At 39.9% G+C, this 16068-nt stretch overlaps 1 protein-coding gene across 7 annotated transcripts in view; it reads left to right on the top strand.

Annotated features, from left to right (window-relative positions):
• ttbk2a (tau tubulin kinase 2a) overlaps positions 1-16068 on the top strand; it is a 264660-nt gene that overhangs the window by 233563 nt on the left and 15029 nt on the right. For 6 of the 7 annotated variants that reach the window (XM_080202938.1, XM_080202939.1, XM_080202944.1 and 3 more), the window contains one exon: positions 2847-3092. The exons of the other annotated variant lie outside the window; for it this stretch is intronic. In XM_080202938.1, coding sequence (XP_080059064.1) covers positions 2847-3092 — 246 coding nt within the window. The remainder of the gene's footprint in view (positions 1-2846; positions 3093-16068) is intronic. 7 annotated transcript variants of the gene reach the window in all.

Genomic DNA, 16068 nt, shown 5'->3' with positions numbered 1-16068 from the left:
AATTTTGTCTTTTAATAAGCATTTAGATAGTTGCATGGGTAAGATGGGTATAGAGGTATATGGGCTAAATGCGGGCAATTGGGATTAGCTTAGGGGTTTTAAAAAAAAGGGCGGCATGGACAAGCTGGGCCGAAGGGCCTGTTTCCATGCTGTAAACTTCTATGACTCTAGTACTACCTCTGGCAGCTTGTTCCAGACACAAACCACCCTCTCTCCCTAAACTTCTTGAATCTTTCTTTCTTTAAGAGGCTCTTTTAAACCTACCCCTTATCTGTTCTCATGGTTCAACATCACGTTTTGTCTGGTAATGCTCCTGTGAAGTGTTTTGAGATGTTTTGCTATGTTAAAGGTGTTATAAATGTTCTTGTTTATATTCGAGACTTCAATTCAGAACCATCCTGTTGATTAGACCACACCAGGGTTCAGTGCTTCCAGAATTTTCCAAACTTCATTGTTTTCAAGCATTCCCAAATATGAAAACAACAATTACCTAGAATATATTGTAAAATATTTTTAAAAATATTTCAGCATGCAATATTTCATTTGCCACAACTGCATGTAAACATATCTGAACATAGTGATTTAGAATTGCTTTCTTCAGCAGTAGTTAGTACAGATAAAAATTGGAGTTATCTAATATTTTATAGAAATGTTTATTTTTGTTGTTCCTAAAAAAAAGATTTCCCCCAATTATTTTATTTTCAGTAAATTTTTCCATTGATGAAGGAATGAGATTTAAGTAAATTCTGTGGTACTCTTTGAAGAATCATTGTGTATATTAATTATAAAAAGAATTTCTGGAAGTCATAGCTTGACTCATTGTTGTGTTGATGGTGTTAGCTCATTGAAGGTTTCTTGGACATGGACATGCAATAGAAACATCTCAAGTACAAAAAGGGCTGTTATTTAAGCAAGTTTAGTAATTTACTTAAAAAAGTTGTATTTTAATTTACTTTTACTTCATTTCAGTCCTTATTTAGTTATACATTTACAGCTTAGTGAAGAAAGGATTTGCCTGAAAGGATTTTGCTTCCAGGGTATAAAGCTTTTGTAGAGAGGCTTCTTGTTATAGTTTGTTGAAAGAAAGGAAACTGTATAATCCACCTTTAATCATACACATCTTAACCCTACCCTTAACACAAACTGACCATAGAAATTAACATACAACTAATTTTCAGCAGTTGTTTGCAAGCATATGGGGCTGTTTGTGATTTTTCTTTTCTATTCAAATGTGTAACCAAAATGCAAGTTGTTACTCATGTTGTATCCTTTGGCTATTCAGAAAATCTTCATGACCAGCCTGGTGCAATCAGACATTTATGGTGCAGAAGGAGACCATTTAGTCTCTTGCATCTGTACCAATTTAAACAGTTATCCAGCCTGATTTCTACATGTAGCTGTTGGTCAGCATCTCAAGCATGTAACCAAGGGTTTCTGCTCGACTGTCCTTTCAGGGCTCCTGCCATTCCAGACCCCCGCCACCTTTTTGGTGAAAACATTACACCTTAGCTGCCTTCAGCCAATTACTTTCAATCTGTACTCCTGGTTATTGGCCTCTTCCTACCCACTCCATCTAGGCCCTACTCAGCCTTCTGGTCAATGAAAGTGTGCAGTGGCTTTTTGTACTCCTGGAATTTTGTTCTTCCCAATGTAGCAAAGTAGATATTGCAACATTTCTGCAACTTTCATTGCAGAAATTTTATACAATGTGAATTTTGAAATGAATTATAAATGTATTTGTTATTACTGTTGGTAACAAATTAACTGAATTTTTTTAAACACCTTGCACCATTGACAGGCCATTCAGGATGTAACACTATGTACGTGAACTGCATTATTTACTGTAATTTTATCTGGGATATGTAGAAGGAGTGCTATACTGATATTGCAATCCAACCCAATTCAGCAATACAGTCAGTCAGTACTGGACAAATAGAAACATAGAAAAACTACAACACAATACAGGCCCCTCAGCCCACAAAGTTGTGCCGAACATGACCTTATCGTAGAGGTTACTAGGCTTACCTATAATAGATGTTTGTTTCACACTGTAGTAGTTGCAACCCACTTAATCACCTTATTGGTGAAAGCTTCATACAGTGTAGCAAAGAAATATCCAGGCCAGTAGTCTACTATAGTAACTAATCTCCGCCAGGGCAGATTTTAGAGAGCAGGCAATTGGCCTCCGTTTGCCTGAATTAAGAAGGAAAAATAGACAGGGATTCTAGCTCATGATTCCCATTCAGTTGCACTTGTCAAGTCCACTTCTGTGAACATGGATGTAATGCATTGCATGTCATATCACTCTGACATGCTGAGCCTGATTTTCAATCCTGTGCAAGTGAATGGATGGGTTTTCAGTGCGTTAAAATCTCACTACCGAAGTGAAGGCTTGCACATAAAGAATTGCCACTTGGGGTGGGGTTTCTGATCTACTGCCACCAGACAACTTACCCCAGTCAGAGTCAAGGAGGAATAACTGAGTGACTTAAAAAGGAAATGAAAATAAAAAATAACATGTGGTTTCAATGTTGTCTCTTGAGCATCTTATGGCTCTTGATGGAGCATTTCTTCATCCATTCATTATCAATCTTTTTAAAAAAGCTGTGTTATCTGTTTTTTGAGTTGTAACCCAAAGCATGCTTAGTTATATGTTTGAATGAAAATTTGTTTTTACTAAGATATATTTTCATTTTGGACATTGACATCACTCCAGACTGAATTCTGTTGAAAGTATATTAGAAATGTATGAGTGTTCCTATAATATGCTTGCATTATTTTTCATGTGAGCAGAACGCAATCATAATCTTGAATTCACCAATATTCCCATCCATATGTTCTCACAGCTGAACACAACTCATTTGCCACATCCCAACAATCCAAGGATGCAGAATCCCCTCCGATCCCTGAGCCCAGTAGTATTCCTATCCTCTGATTCGGATCCACTTCACAGGAAGCAGTCAGATTTGCACAGGAGCCAGTCAGCTGAGAGCAGTTATTCACGTTCCCCTGGTCGCAGGCAGCTACCCTTCATTCCAGGCCACACCAAGCTGCCTTCTATCATTCGCATCTCCAAAGCTCAGCTCCAACAGGTGAACCAATAGATTATCTTGTTTACAGTACTTTCCACTGAAATAGAGGATTTTTAATTGAAAATTTTCTTGCCTTGTGTCAGGAATAAATGTTTAACTTTTTGAATTGCATCAATTAGAGTTTTTGCACTAACCCTAAAGTTACTGACTTAAAATGTATTAATTGGTTTATTTCATTAACACTCTCAGATTGTGTTGAGAAATGTTTGCATTAAGGAACACCCTCTGTTTAGGAGGAACATTGCAACTGTTAATGAGTAAGCTTTTGAATGAGTAATCAGTTGATAAATGTGGCATTGACTTTTGCTGGAAATAAAAACAATTTAAAGTAAGGATTGTTGAGTTAATGTTTCTCACTTCTTCAGTAAAATAACAATTAAATGGTTGTTGAAAAGTAATTGGTCATTATGTTTCAATCAGTGATCACTTTGACATCTGGACAGTTATCCCTCATTCATTTAAAAGTTCATCTATATATTTTTGTAAAATGAGGGACAGTCAAACAAGTCAATTTATAGGCAAGTTTTGACAAAAAAGTATGCTTTATAAAGATCTAAGTTCCAGAAATGAGGGAAAATATATATACTTCAGAATGTCAATTAGACTATTCTTGAGAAAATAATCTTGAGGTCCTAATGACACCACAACTGGAGGTTAAACAAGGCACTGCCACTCAAATGACAAATGTAAAATGGAAATATTGTAACTCTACCAAACCCATGCATTTTATTGATTCTGCACAGTGCTATATTGAAATAAATGAAATCTATCTTTTAAGTGCTGCTGTCTAGATGTCCATATGAGGTCTGTGTGAATTGTTTTAGCTACATGGTGGATTAAGTTGTGCTTTGTTAAAGTTCCATGTAAGCTTGGTACAATAATTCTTGTGTTATCTTGTGGGAATATCCCAGCATTTCATATTATTAATGTATAATGATTGTGGTTAAGAGGCAAAATAATACAAGATTAAGTGAAACAAGTAGATCAATTAATTTATTTATATCAACATTACAAGAATATAGTCATTCCCATCAGAGATATTTGTACTAAATAAACCAAGAACTTCCTCGCAACTGGAAATGCCAGTCCTGCAGGTCATCGAAATGCTGCTTAGATAAATTGAGATAGTGGAAGTAGGAATTAACAAGATGATATAGCAGCCCAAGCAAGTAAGAACTTGAGAGATCAGTTAAATGAGATTTGATATACATCAGCTATAGATGAAGCTTTCATTCTCTATTATGCTGTGGTGTACACTGTAGAAAGAAAGAATTTGCATTGATAATGGCATCTTCATGCTCTTGCACACTGTAGAATGCTTCACAGCCTATTTTATACTTAGATGCTCTTATGTAGGAAAATGCAACAGCCAATTTGCATGCAGCAAGTTCACAAGAAGAACAATGAGATCAATCACCAGAAAATCTATTTTTAATTATGTTGGTTCAGAGATCTGAATAGAAAGAAAGACTTGAAAACTTAGGGATATTTGAGTTGAAACAGCTGAGATGGCCGCATGATTTGATGGAGTTGTTTAAAGCTAAACAGGTGTGGATGGGGTAAATAAAAAGAGACTTTCCAGTGATTGGACATCTGAGAACAAAAGGAGCCTTATTAAAACAGTGAGGGCAAGAGGAGCATTTATTTTTACATAAGTGGTTGTGAGCAGAAATATCAGGGATTTCCTCGCACTGTATAGGGGTTTTTAGAGGCTAAGTATAGAGCTGAACTCTAGCTAATACAAAGACTTGCAACAGCAGTTTCCTGATGAAAAACATTCTGAAAAACGTGCTGGTTAATTGCAGTGACCAGAACAGGTGCCGGACTGTGGCTACGAGGAGAGTTTCACAGTCCGGAGGAGTCCAATTGGACTTTTTCCTTTTTGGTTGCTGCACTGCGGATCTCTCTGTCAGCTGTTCCGATTCATTGGCTGTCTCATTGTGTTCGCTGTTGGCCTCTTGGAGTTTGTGGAAGAACTCCTGCAGCCTCATTCGCCTGATGAATTCCTCTGTGTCTGCTGCAAGACTGATAGCATCCATTTTGGTGGCGGGGCAGAAATTGAGCCCTCGGCTGAGAACTTCGACTTCATCTGCTTGAAGTGTGTAGTCCGACAAATTGACAATGGACTTCCCTGTGGTGGTACTGTTTTCTACTATGGTGCCAGGGGAGATTTGGTTGCTGCTGGTGATGATGCTGAGTTTCTCAAGTTTCCTGTTCTTTGTGTGCATGTAGCTGGTGTAGTTCTTTTGTCTCATCTGCTTGGCAGAGTTTCGCAGCTGATCTGTGTCCTGAGTACAAGTTGTGAATGTGAATTCTGTCTTCGTTTCCAGCTTGTGGCATTTGCTGTAGAGTTGGTGTATGAAGTGGTTGAGGAGTGTGAGAGAGGTGCGACGGCAGAGTCTCTCAGCATAGTCTGTGTTATAGGTTGACCTGAGTGGGTTCGCGATCTGTAGTCCTTTTGGTGTCTTGTCTGCTTTCTTGCATCTTTGTAAAAACTTGATGTTTGTGTCGATATGCACGATCTTCTTGGCGATCCTCTCCACTTGGAGCCAGCAGTTTGTGATGTCAGTGGTAGTCATGATATGGAGATGCCGGCGTTGGACAGTAAGAAGTCTCACAACATCAGGTTGAAGTCCAACAGGTGTATTTGGTAGTAAACACCACCAGCTTTCGTGGTTTGCCCCTTCGTCAGGTGAGTGGGAGTTCTGATCACAAACAGAGCATATAAAGGTACACACAGTTTACAGAATACTGATTGGAATGCAAGTCTTTACAGCTAATCAAGTCTTAGAAGTGTAGACAATGTGAGTGGAGATAGCATTGAGCATAGGTTAAAGAGATGTGTATTGTTTTCGGACAGGACAATAAGTGAGATGTTGCAAGCCCAGGCAAGTCATGGGGGTTTCAAATAGTGTGACATGAACCCAAGATCTTGGTTGAGGCTGTCCTAATGTGTGCAGATCTTGGCTATCAGTTTCTGCTCAGTGACTCTGGCTGTTGTATGTCGTGAAGGCCGCCTTGGAGAATGTTTACCTGAAGATCAGAGGCCAAATGCCCATGACTGCTGAAGTGCTCGCCAACAGGAAGAGAACAGTCTTGCCTAGTGATTGTCGAGCGGTGTTCATTCATCTATTGTCATAGCATCTGCATGGTCTACCCAATGTACCATGCCTTGGGACACCCTTTTCTGCAGTGTATCAGGTAGACAATGTTCATCGAGTTGCAAGAGTGTGTGCTGTGTACCTGTTGGATAGTGTTCTCACGTGAGATGATGGCATCCGTGTCGATGATCCAGCATGTCTTGCAGAGGTTGCTGTGGCAGGGTTGTGTGGTGTTGAGGTTACTGTTCTCCTGAAGGCTGGGTAGTTTGCTGCGGACAATGGTCTGTTTGAGATTGTGAGGTTGTTTGAAGGCAAGAAGTGGGAGTGTGGGGATGGCCTTGGTGAGGTGTTCGTCTTCATCAGTGACACGTTGAAGATCCAGAGAAGATGTCGTAGTTTCTCTGCTCCAGGGAAGTACTGGAGAACGAAGGGTACTCTGTCCACCGTGTCCCGTGTTTGTCTTCTGAGGTCGGTGCACCCGTGGCCAAAGAGGAATTGAAAATTTTGGTCACAGCCCTTCCAATCTCCTCCCTTGCCTCCCACAGCAGCCTAGGGCATAATTCATCTAGACCTGGAGATTTAGCCACTTTTAAGGCTGCCAACACCTCCAATACCTTGTCCTTCCCTATGTCAATTTGGTCAAGAGCCCCTCAATCTCTCTCCGTGAATTCCATACCATCATTGTTATTCTCTTAAGTGAAGACAGATGCGAAGTATTCATTCACCACTCTACCAATGTCCTCTGGCTCCACCCACAGATTGCCTTCATCCCTAATGGGTCCTTCTCTTTCCCGTTGATACACTTAGAGAATATCTTAGGATTTTCCCTACAGGCCAGAGCTTTCTCATATCCCCTCTTTGCATTCCTAATTGTTTTCTTAAGCTCCATCCTGCACTTTCTATACCTCTCTAATGCCTTCACGGATCGATCTCTCTCTCTCTCTCTCTCTCTCTCTCTCTCTCTCTCTCCCCCCCCCCCCCCCCCTTGTATTTTTTAAAAACCTTTCTTTTCCTTCTTTCTCATTGTATTCCAAATACTTCTGGTCATCCATGGTTCTCTAGACTTGTTAGTCCTACCCATCACCCTAAAGGAGAATATGATGGGCTTGCACCCTCCCCATTTCCTTTTTGAATACCCCCCACTGCTCTTCTGTAGATTTTCCCATTAGTAGCTGTTGCCAGTCTACCTTGGTCAGATCCTGTCTTGTTTTACTCTGCTCTTCCCCAGTCCAAAACTTTTTTTGCAGCTTGTCTATTTCCTTGTCTATAACCAGCTTAAATTGTACCATGTTGTGATCGGTATCACTAAAATGTTCCCCCACCACTGCCTCAACCATCTGTCCAGCTTCATTCCCCAGAATCAGATCCAGTATAGCTCCTTCCCTCCTTCCACATATTGATTTAAAAACTGGATATATGCAAATTGGCCCCAACATGTACCATGAGTTTTTGACAAAGGTTCACCTGGACTCAGCATCAGCTCTTGTCTCTCCTTACAGATGCTGCTAGATCTGCTGAGATTTTCCAGCATTTTCTCTTTTGACTATTGATTTAAAGAATTCTCCTGTATACAGTTCATGAAATCTACTTCATCCAAGCCCTCAATACTATGTATATCCCAGTTAATGTTGGGAAAGTTGAAATCGTCTAATATAATAACCCTATTATTGTTTTTGCACACCTCCACAAACTGAGCACATATTTGCTCCTCAATATACTTCTGACTATCTGGGAGTCTATAATAAACACCTAACAATGCGGCTGCCCCTTTTGTATTCCTGAACTCTACCCACAAATCTTCATTTGATGCCCCCCTCCCCTCCACAAGTTATAATCGCTCTTACTGCAGTAATTGACTCCATAACTAATAATGCAACGCCGCCGCCTCTTTTATCTCCTCCTCTGTTTCGCCTGAAGATTCTATATCCCAGAATGTTGAGTTGCCAATTGTGTCCTATGATGGCTACTATGTCACACTTCCACGTGTCAATCATTGCCCTCAACTCATCTGTTTTACCTGCAACACTCCTGGCATTAAAGTAGAGGCCATCCAGCCTGGTCTCACTCCCTTGAAATTTAATACAGTTGCATTCCCTCTGATTTGTTTGTGTTATTGTATGATTCCGCGCCCTTATTCTGCTAATGGTCTGTGTCTCCTCCCCCTGCCAAATTAATTTAAACTTCTCCCAACAGCTCTAGGAAAATGTCCCTCTAGGATGTTAGTCCCATTCTGATGCAGATAGAGACTATCCCGCTTTATATAGGTCCCACCTTCCCCAGAAATGGTCCCAGTAATCCAGGAATCTAAATCCCTTCCTCCTGCACAAATCCTTAAGCCATGCATTCATCTGCACGTTCTTCGTATTTCTCTGCTTGCTAACATGTGGCACAGGGTGTAATTGTGATATTGCAACCCTTTTAGTTTACTGCCTTGCTCCCTGAATTCTTGATGCAAGGCCTCATCTCTTTTTCTGTCTATATCATTGATACCAGCATATACCTTTGCCTTATCAACCTCTCCCTTCAGAATGCCCTGCAGCTGTTCAATGACATCCCAGACTCTACCACCAGGGAGTCAACATACCATCCTGCAGTCAGGTTGACAGCCACAGAAGTGCTGTCCGTACGCCTGATTATAGAATACCTTATTACTATTACCCTGCCTCTCTTCCCCATCACATGTACAGACAGGCTGGTGGTGGTGCCAGAGGCTTGACTCTGTTTGCACTCCCTGGAGGAACCAGCACCCTCACCAGCTTCCAAAATGGAATACTGATTTGCAAACGAGACCCCAGGGGACTCCTGAACTACCAGCTTACATGTCTTAGACTGCCAGTGGTCACCCATTCCCTTCCTTCCTCAAGTACCTTCAGCTGCAGTGTGACCACCTCTCCCAAAGTGCTATCCAAATGCTTTCAGACTCGCGGATGGGTATCTCATGCTCATCCTAGCCAAATTTAAGATGAAAAACTTACATTCACATAGGCTTCAAAAAACACTTTGGAGTTTCTAACCTGAACCATAGCACCTACTCAGAACCTCCTTTCTGTTTATGTTAGTTTATTTAATTGTTTCATAGTCCTTCTCCCTGATATACCCACATCATCTCTCTCACTAGTGAACACTGGCACAAAGTATTCATCTCAAACCCAACCTACATCCTCCAGCTCCACACATGTTATCACTGTGGTCCTTAATGTGCCCGACTCTTCCCTAGTTATCCTTTTAGTCTTAATATGCTTGTAAAACAACTTAGAATTTTCTTTCATTCTGCCTGCCAGTATCCTTTCATGTCCGCTTTTTGGCTCTTCTAATTTTCTTTTTGAAGTTCTCTGTTGAACATTCTAAATTCCTGCATGGCTTATGCTGCTTTTAGCCCTTGATGTCTGCCTAAACCTCCCTTTTTCTCTTCAACCAATGCTGTATATCCCTTGATATCCAGGGTTCACTGGATTTGTTGGTCCCATCCTTTTTCTTTACTGGAACATGTTGACCCTGTACTCTCCCTGTATCTTTCTTAAATCCCACTGTTGTGTTACAGGTTTACCTAAAACTGTTTGCACCCAAACCACTCTGACCAAATCACCTGGTCTTATTAAAATCTGCCTTCCCCATTCTTATCCTTTTCCATAACAATCTTGAATCTAATGATGTTATGATTGCTGTCTATAAAATGCACCCCACTGATACCTTGTCCAGTTTGGTGACCTAAAATTAAGTCAAGTAAAATAAGTAAAACAAGTCCCTGTCTTGTTGGATTTTCTATGTACTGGCTTAAAAAGTTCTTCTGGATACATTTTAAGAATTCCACTCCTTCTAAACATTTCACACTTTGTCTACTCCAGTTAATGTTGGAGAAGTTGAAATCCACCACTATCACTTCTCTATTACTTTCACTCTTCTCTCAAATTGCATATGTATCTGCTCTTCTATCTTTCTACTTTCCAGCTTTGAGGCACTGGATTGATAGCAAACTAAAACTAATAAAGGCTGTTGGTATGGAATTGTGTTGACCCTCAAACTTTCATACTAAGTCCATAGGGTGTGAATTACGCAGTGAGTACAATTGTAGAGTTCACTGTGTGAGGTACAGTTAATTACAGATGATGGCTTGTTTTTGATTTATTTCCTTCCTGTACCTATTGATACCAATGTTAATAGGGTTAGTGATGCATGCCTATTTTCTATTCTATCAGTGTTGATGCAACTATGTGCAAAAGCTTTCTGAACAAATCAGACGTCAGGTTATCCTGTGTGAAGAGACATTAAATTTGTTAGAATTTTACTATCCTTGTTCCTGAATAACTGTGTGTTAGATATGCAACCAACAGTCTTCTCTGGACTCATTTCTTAAGAGAGGCCAACATTTCAAATATTAAATATAAAAGTTTAATACAACGGCTATTTTGATAAATTCCCTATCTAGATTTAATCCAATATTTCTGAATGCCAGCCCCAGTTGTACTCAGTCTGTGCCAATAGAGTAATCCTTTGTACAGCTGACAGTTCAGTTAAATAAGAGGTGAGACTTGAAAAAAAGTGGATTAACATCTGAAGAGCAGTTTGTTATAAAGCTATAAAAGAATCATGGCATTTGTTTGATATTCTGATTGTAGAGTTCAAATTAAGTAATTTAGTTTCCCTACCTAGAAAATGCTAATATAATTTTATTGCGCACGCTCTTGTTCTTCAGTTATCAGAAAAGCACAAGGTATTGTAGTGCCTGTCAGTTGATGTTTGGTTGTAACTAACTCAGTTGATTCAAATCTAAACTCATCATAATTAGGTTCTTTCCTACCTTTTCCTGATGATAAACGAAAGAGATATGCATCATGGAGCTAATAGGAAAATCTTGTCTAGGCTGTGATTGACATGCAATGCAGTTGGATTTATTTGTCATTTTATGTTTTAAGAGATCTGCTATTGGAAAAATAGCAGTTCACAATAGAAGTCTTGACTATCTAAAGTGAGCCACCTTACCAGCACATGACCCTGCAATGGACACTGTTTTCCACTCTGACCTGCATGTGCAACTGTAAAACCGTGACATACTTACAGACACAAAATACAAACACCTACATCATTCCTTGGTGCAGTTGGTACGTTGCAACCTCCAAAAAACGTCATTAAAATTGCCCATGTTGCATTTCATGTTTTGTTTGCCAACAAGTGTTTGGACAAAATAAAAGTTTAACAAGTATCCACTGTGCAAGAACATAATATGCACCAAAAGAAAAACGAAGGGTGACTGCATCTTTTAGAACAAAGATCAGAACTGTCAACTGATTATTCAATTTCTGGTAAGTTTTCCATCATTTTTGATGCTATCTAAATTATTTGTATAACAATCTCAGCCTTCTTATGTAATACATACAATATGTATTGTAATAAAACTATTTCACATTGTCATATGGTCCTTTAGTTTAAAAATAGTTAAATTAATCAGCGCACTGTCCTTCTATTTCCACAGATTGATTTGTCTATATAATTATCCTCCATTTTGATGCATTACTTGTTAGTGGGGGAGAAAGTCTGTAACCAGCACAAAGGAATCTGGATCACCACAGAAGGCGTAGAAAGAGAATACACATGGAAAATATATCCTTGAATAGTTTGACAATGAAACTACTTCTGTACTGAAGTGATGTAATTCACAACAAGTCAGATAAGAGAGATGTCAGATAGAAAGCAGTGGTGTTGTCCTTTCATCCACATTTTGGTCTCGGAGCATGAAGAGGGATAACTATGGCCAGAATTATGCACTTACCCCCTTCCTCTACCAAGCGGGTTCTGAGGCTGGGGGAGTTAACTTGCTCAGATGGGACTCTACCTGTCTCGACCCTGCAGTGATTTTACACTGGAGCAGGCAAGATTTTGGATGGGAAACCCACCTGTGCCCCAATTAAGGCTCTTAAGTGGCCAATTAATGGCCACATAAGGGATGTTTTCAGAAGTGGGGCGGGGTGGGGGGCACCATCTGAAAATAAGGAACGTTAGATCTCAGGCTGATTGTGGGGGGGGAGAGCATTCCATTCCTGGGAAACCCACTGCTGACTGGGGTAAGCATCCCTTGCCACCCTGAAACACTTTAATGTACTTGGATCTCCAGTCCCCAGGACGTAGCTTCTGGTAGCTCGGTCATTGTAGCACTGGAGGGATTGGATTAGCCAGCAGCTTTACAATACAGGACTTCCTCCCAACTGAAACCTGGTGTTATGCCAATGAAAACTTGTTAGAGCAAAAATGGCATCAAGGCTTTGAGTCATCTGGGGAGTGTTCCCCGCTGCCACTTCGGATGTCTGCCATCCTAAAACTGCAGGCCAATATGTCAGATGCTGAATACAGTTGTGAACATGACAGTTTGACTTCAACTACACTGCCAGTACACAAGTACTGAACGTTGGGTAATATGAGGATCATTTGCTTTTCAACACTTAATTTTGCACACAAACTACTGAAACATAGTTCATGCCACACAATGCCTTATAGAATGAGCTGAAGGCTATCATAAATGGAGTTTTGAGATATGATGCTCAGACTGATGTATCCCTCCAGCCTGAGGAATTCCTACCACACATCCTCTATCATTTGTAAACTTCATCTATACTGAAAAAAACATCCACAATCTGGCTTCCATACTTTTACTTATTGGCTATATAGTACTTGCTACAGAGTATGTTTTAAGGTAACTTCTCAGCCTTGACATTGTGGTTAATGTAAACCTACTACAAAATAATTAAGTTTAGATATCCCGTGTCACTGTGTTTCAAAAACAGCTTTGTCTAACTTGCAAGATGTTGGATTTCCAAAATACTTTCAGTATTGTTTGCAATAAAAATTTGCATTAATCATCTGTGTACTCGATTGTTATGATTTTGCTACTTAAATATATTTAAATGTATACATGAACACTAATTTTACAGTGCAAGGACTTAATTGAAGATTTCCTTCCTGTGACCTTTCATCATAAATGGTCCTGCCTTGCACCCTGGCAATAACTTAGACTATACTTTTGATTCTGTTTGTAAAGGCATATTTATTATTTGTTCTGTACACTAATGTTCAGAAATCTTTTGTACAGAGCTAGTCAGCTTCCTAATTCAACTGTGTTGTATTACTGCCATTGCCACATCAAGTATTCTGTGCAAGAATCATTGCTTTGTATTACAATAAATATTTGTAATGTGGAAAATAATTTTAGTCCACTACGTTTAGGCCAGTTTGGGTATGCCACAAAAAAGACTTGTGTTTCTACAGCTTCTTTTATGACCTTGGATTGTCCCAAAGTATTTTACAGCCAAAGGAATGTTTTTGAACGTGAAAACCAAGATCCCATAAAAAGGATTGACAGTATTTGGGATAACTGAACAACTAATCTGTTTGTCATGTTGGTTGAGGGTTAAATATTAGAGGATTCCTCTGCTGGTTTCAATTAGTGCTATGGAATTTTGTACATGAAAGAGCAGACAGAAATGTTTAACATATCATCCAAAAGTAATTTTCTGACACTAGCATTTGCTCAGACTGCATTTACGTGTCAGTGTGAACTATGCATTTAAGTCACAGGCATGGGGCTGGAAAACAAAACTTTCTGACTCATGCAGAGTTTTATGGTAAGTTTATTTTGCACCTGCTCCTCCCTTTGCTCCCAAGATAAATCAGCGTATCCACTTCTCATTGCTTTCTACTACACATTTGTGAACATACATGAGAAGTCTTACAACACCAGGTTAAAGTCCAACACGTTTATTTGGTAGCAAGAGCCACTAGCTTTCGGAGCGCTGCTCCTTCATCAGGTGAGTGGGATTTCGGTTCACAAACAGGGCATATAAAGACACAAACTCAAGTTACAAAATAATGATCGGAATGCAGGTCTTTACAGGTAATCAAGTCTTAAAGGTACAGACAATGTGAGTGGAGAGAGGGTTAAGCACAGGTTAAAGAGATGTGTATTGGGTTCATGTCACGCTATCTGTAACCCCCACGACTTGGCTGTGCTTTCAAAATCTCACTAACTGTCCTGGCTACAGACAATACACATCTCTTTAACCCTTGCTTAACACCCTCTCCACTCACATTGTCTGTATCTTTAAGACTTGCATTCCAACCATTATTTTGTAAATTGAGTTTGTGTCTATATGCTCTGATTGTGAACTGAAATCCCACTCACCTGATGAAGGAGCAGCACTCCGAAAGCTAGTGGCTTTTCTACCGAATAAACCTGTTGGACTTTAATCTAGTGTTGTGAGACTTCTTACTGTGTTTAGCCCAGTCAAACACCAGCATCTCCACAATATACATGAGAACAGGTTTGGGCTTAGCTGTGCAAATACTTAATATGGACGCTTTTCATTCACTAATGAATAACCACTTGGGAAAAGATAACAAAGACTATAATGCCCATAGAGTTACAAACCAGTTAGAGTCAGGAGCTTCAATGGAAAAGGGGAGAGATGTGATAAAAATTAAGCTGAAAAATTGGCCAAAAGAGGATTAACAGCTTTTAACATTTAATCTTTTAAGGCACTTTTGAACAAGTATGTTGTAGATACAGTGGGAACTTTGGATCACAAAAATGATTCCCTTACAGCCAGAGACTTGGATGGAGAACAATTTGTTAGACGTATCCAGGAGGGCTTTTTGATAGAATACGTTGACAATCCAACCAGGGAGGTGGCCATATTAGACTTGACATTGGGGAATGAGCCAGGTCAGGTAATCGATGTTTCAGTGGGGGAGCTTTTTGGGTTTAGTAATCACAATTTCATACTATTTTGGGTAGTCATGGATAAGGACAAAAGTGGCCCTCGGGTAAGAGTGCTTAATTGTGTGAGGGCCAATTACATCCAAATTAGACAAGACCTGGGGAATGTGAATTGGGAGCACATATTTAGGACAAATCCATATCTGGCATGTGGTACACTTTGAAAGGCCAGTTGACTGAACTGCAGGACAGGCATGCCCCTGCAAAAATGAAGGATAGAAATTTAATTTGATCTATCATTGTCACATGTATTGGTATACATGAAAAATATTGTTTCTTGTGCACTATACAAGCAAAGTATACTGTTCATAGAGAAAGAAAAGAGAGAGTGCAGAATGTAGTGTTACGGTCATAGCTGCGGTATAAAGAAAGATCAACTTAATGCAAGGTAGATCCGTTCAAAAGTCTGTTGGCTGCAGGAAAAAAGCTGTTCTTGAGTTGGTTGGTACATTGGACTTTTGTGTCTTTTTCCCAAGGGAAGAAGGTGAAAAAGAGTATGTCCAGGGTGCATGGTGTCCTTAATTATGCTGACTGCTTTTTTGAGGCAGCAAGAAGTGTATACAGTGTTAATGGGCGGGAAGCTGGTTTGTGTGATGAACTGGGCTTTGTTCACGAAATGGCAGGATTCGGGAACTATGGATGATGAGGGAAATTGTAATCTTAGTCAAAAGGAGAAAGGAAGCATATGGTAGGTCTCAGCATCTAAAAAGTGACTAAGGCCTTGAGTACTGCAGAAGTGTAAAGAACAAAGTACAGCACAGGAACAGGCCCTTTGGCCCTCCAAGCCTGCGCCAATCATGATGCCTGCCTAAACTAAAACTGTATGCACTTACAGAGCCCATACCTTTCCATTCCTGTCTTATTCGTGTATTCATCTAGTTGCCCCTTTAAATGTTGCTATTGTAACTGCTCCTACCATTGCCCCTGGTAGTGCATTCCAGACATTCACCACCCTTTGTGTAAAAAAAACTTGCCTTGACCATCACTTCTAAATTTTTCCTCTAGTACTTGACTTTTCTATCCCAGAAAAGAGCATCTGACTATCCATTCCATACATGCCACTCATAATCTTGTAAACCTCTATCAGGTCACCCCTCAAACTCCATCGCTC

The sequence above is a fragment of the Carcharhinus amblyrhynchos genome, chromosome 14, assembly GCF_965287045.1.
Source record: "Carcharhinus amblyrhynchos chromosome 14, sCarAmb.v2.hapA, whole genome shotgun sequence".
NCBI classification, from domain to species: Eukaryota; Metazoa; Chordata; class Chondrichthyes; order Carcharhiniformes; family Carcharhinidae; genus Carcharhinus; species Carcharhinus amblyrhynchos.
Note: the sequence above shows the minus strand (reverse complement) of the source record. Positions and strands in the feature narration are given on the sequence as shown.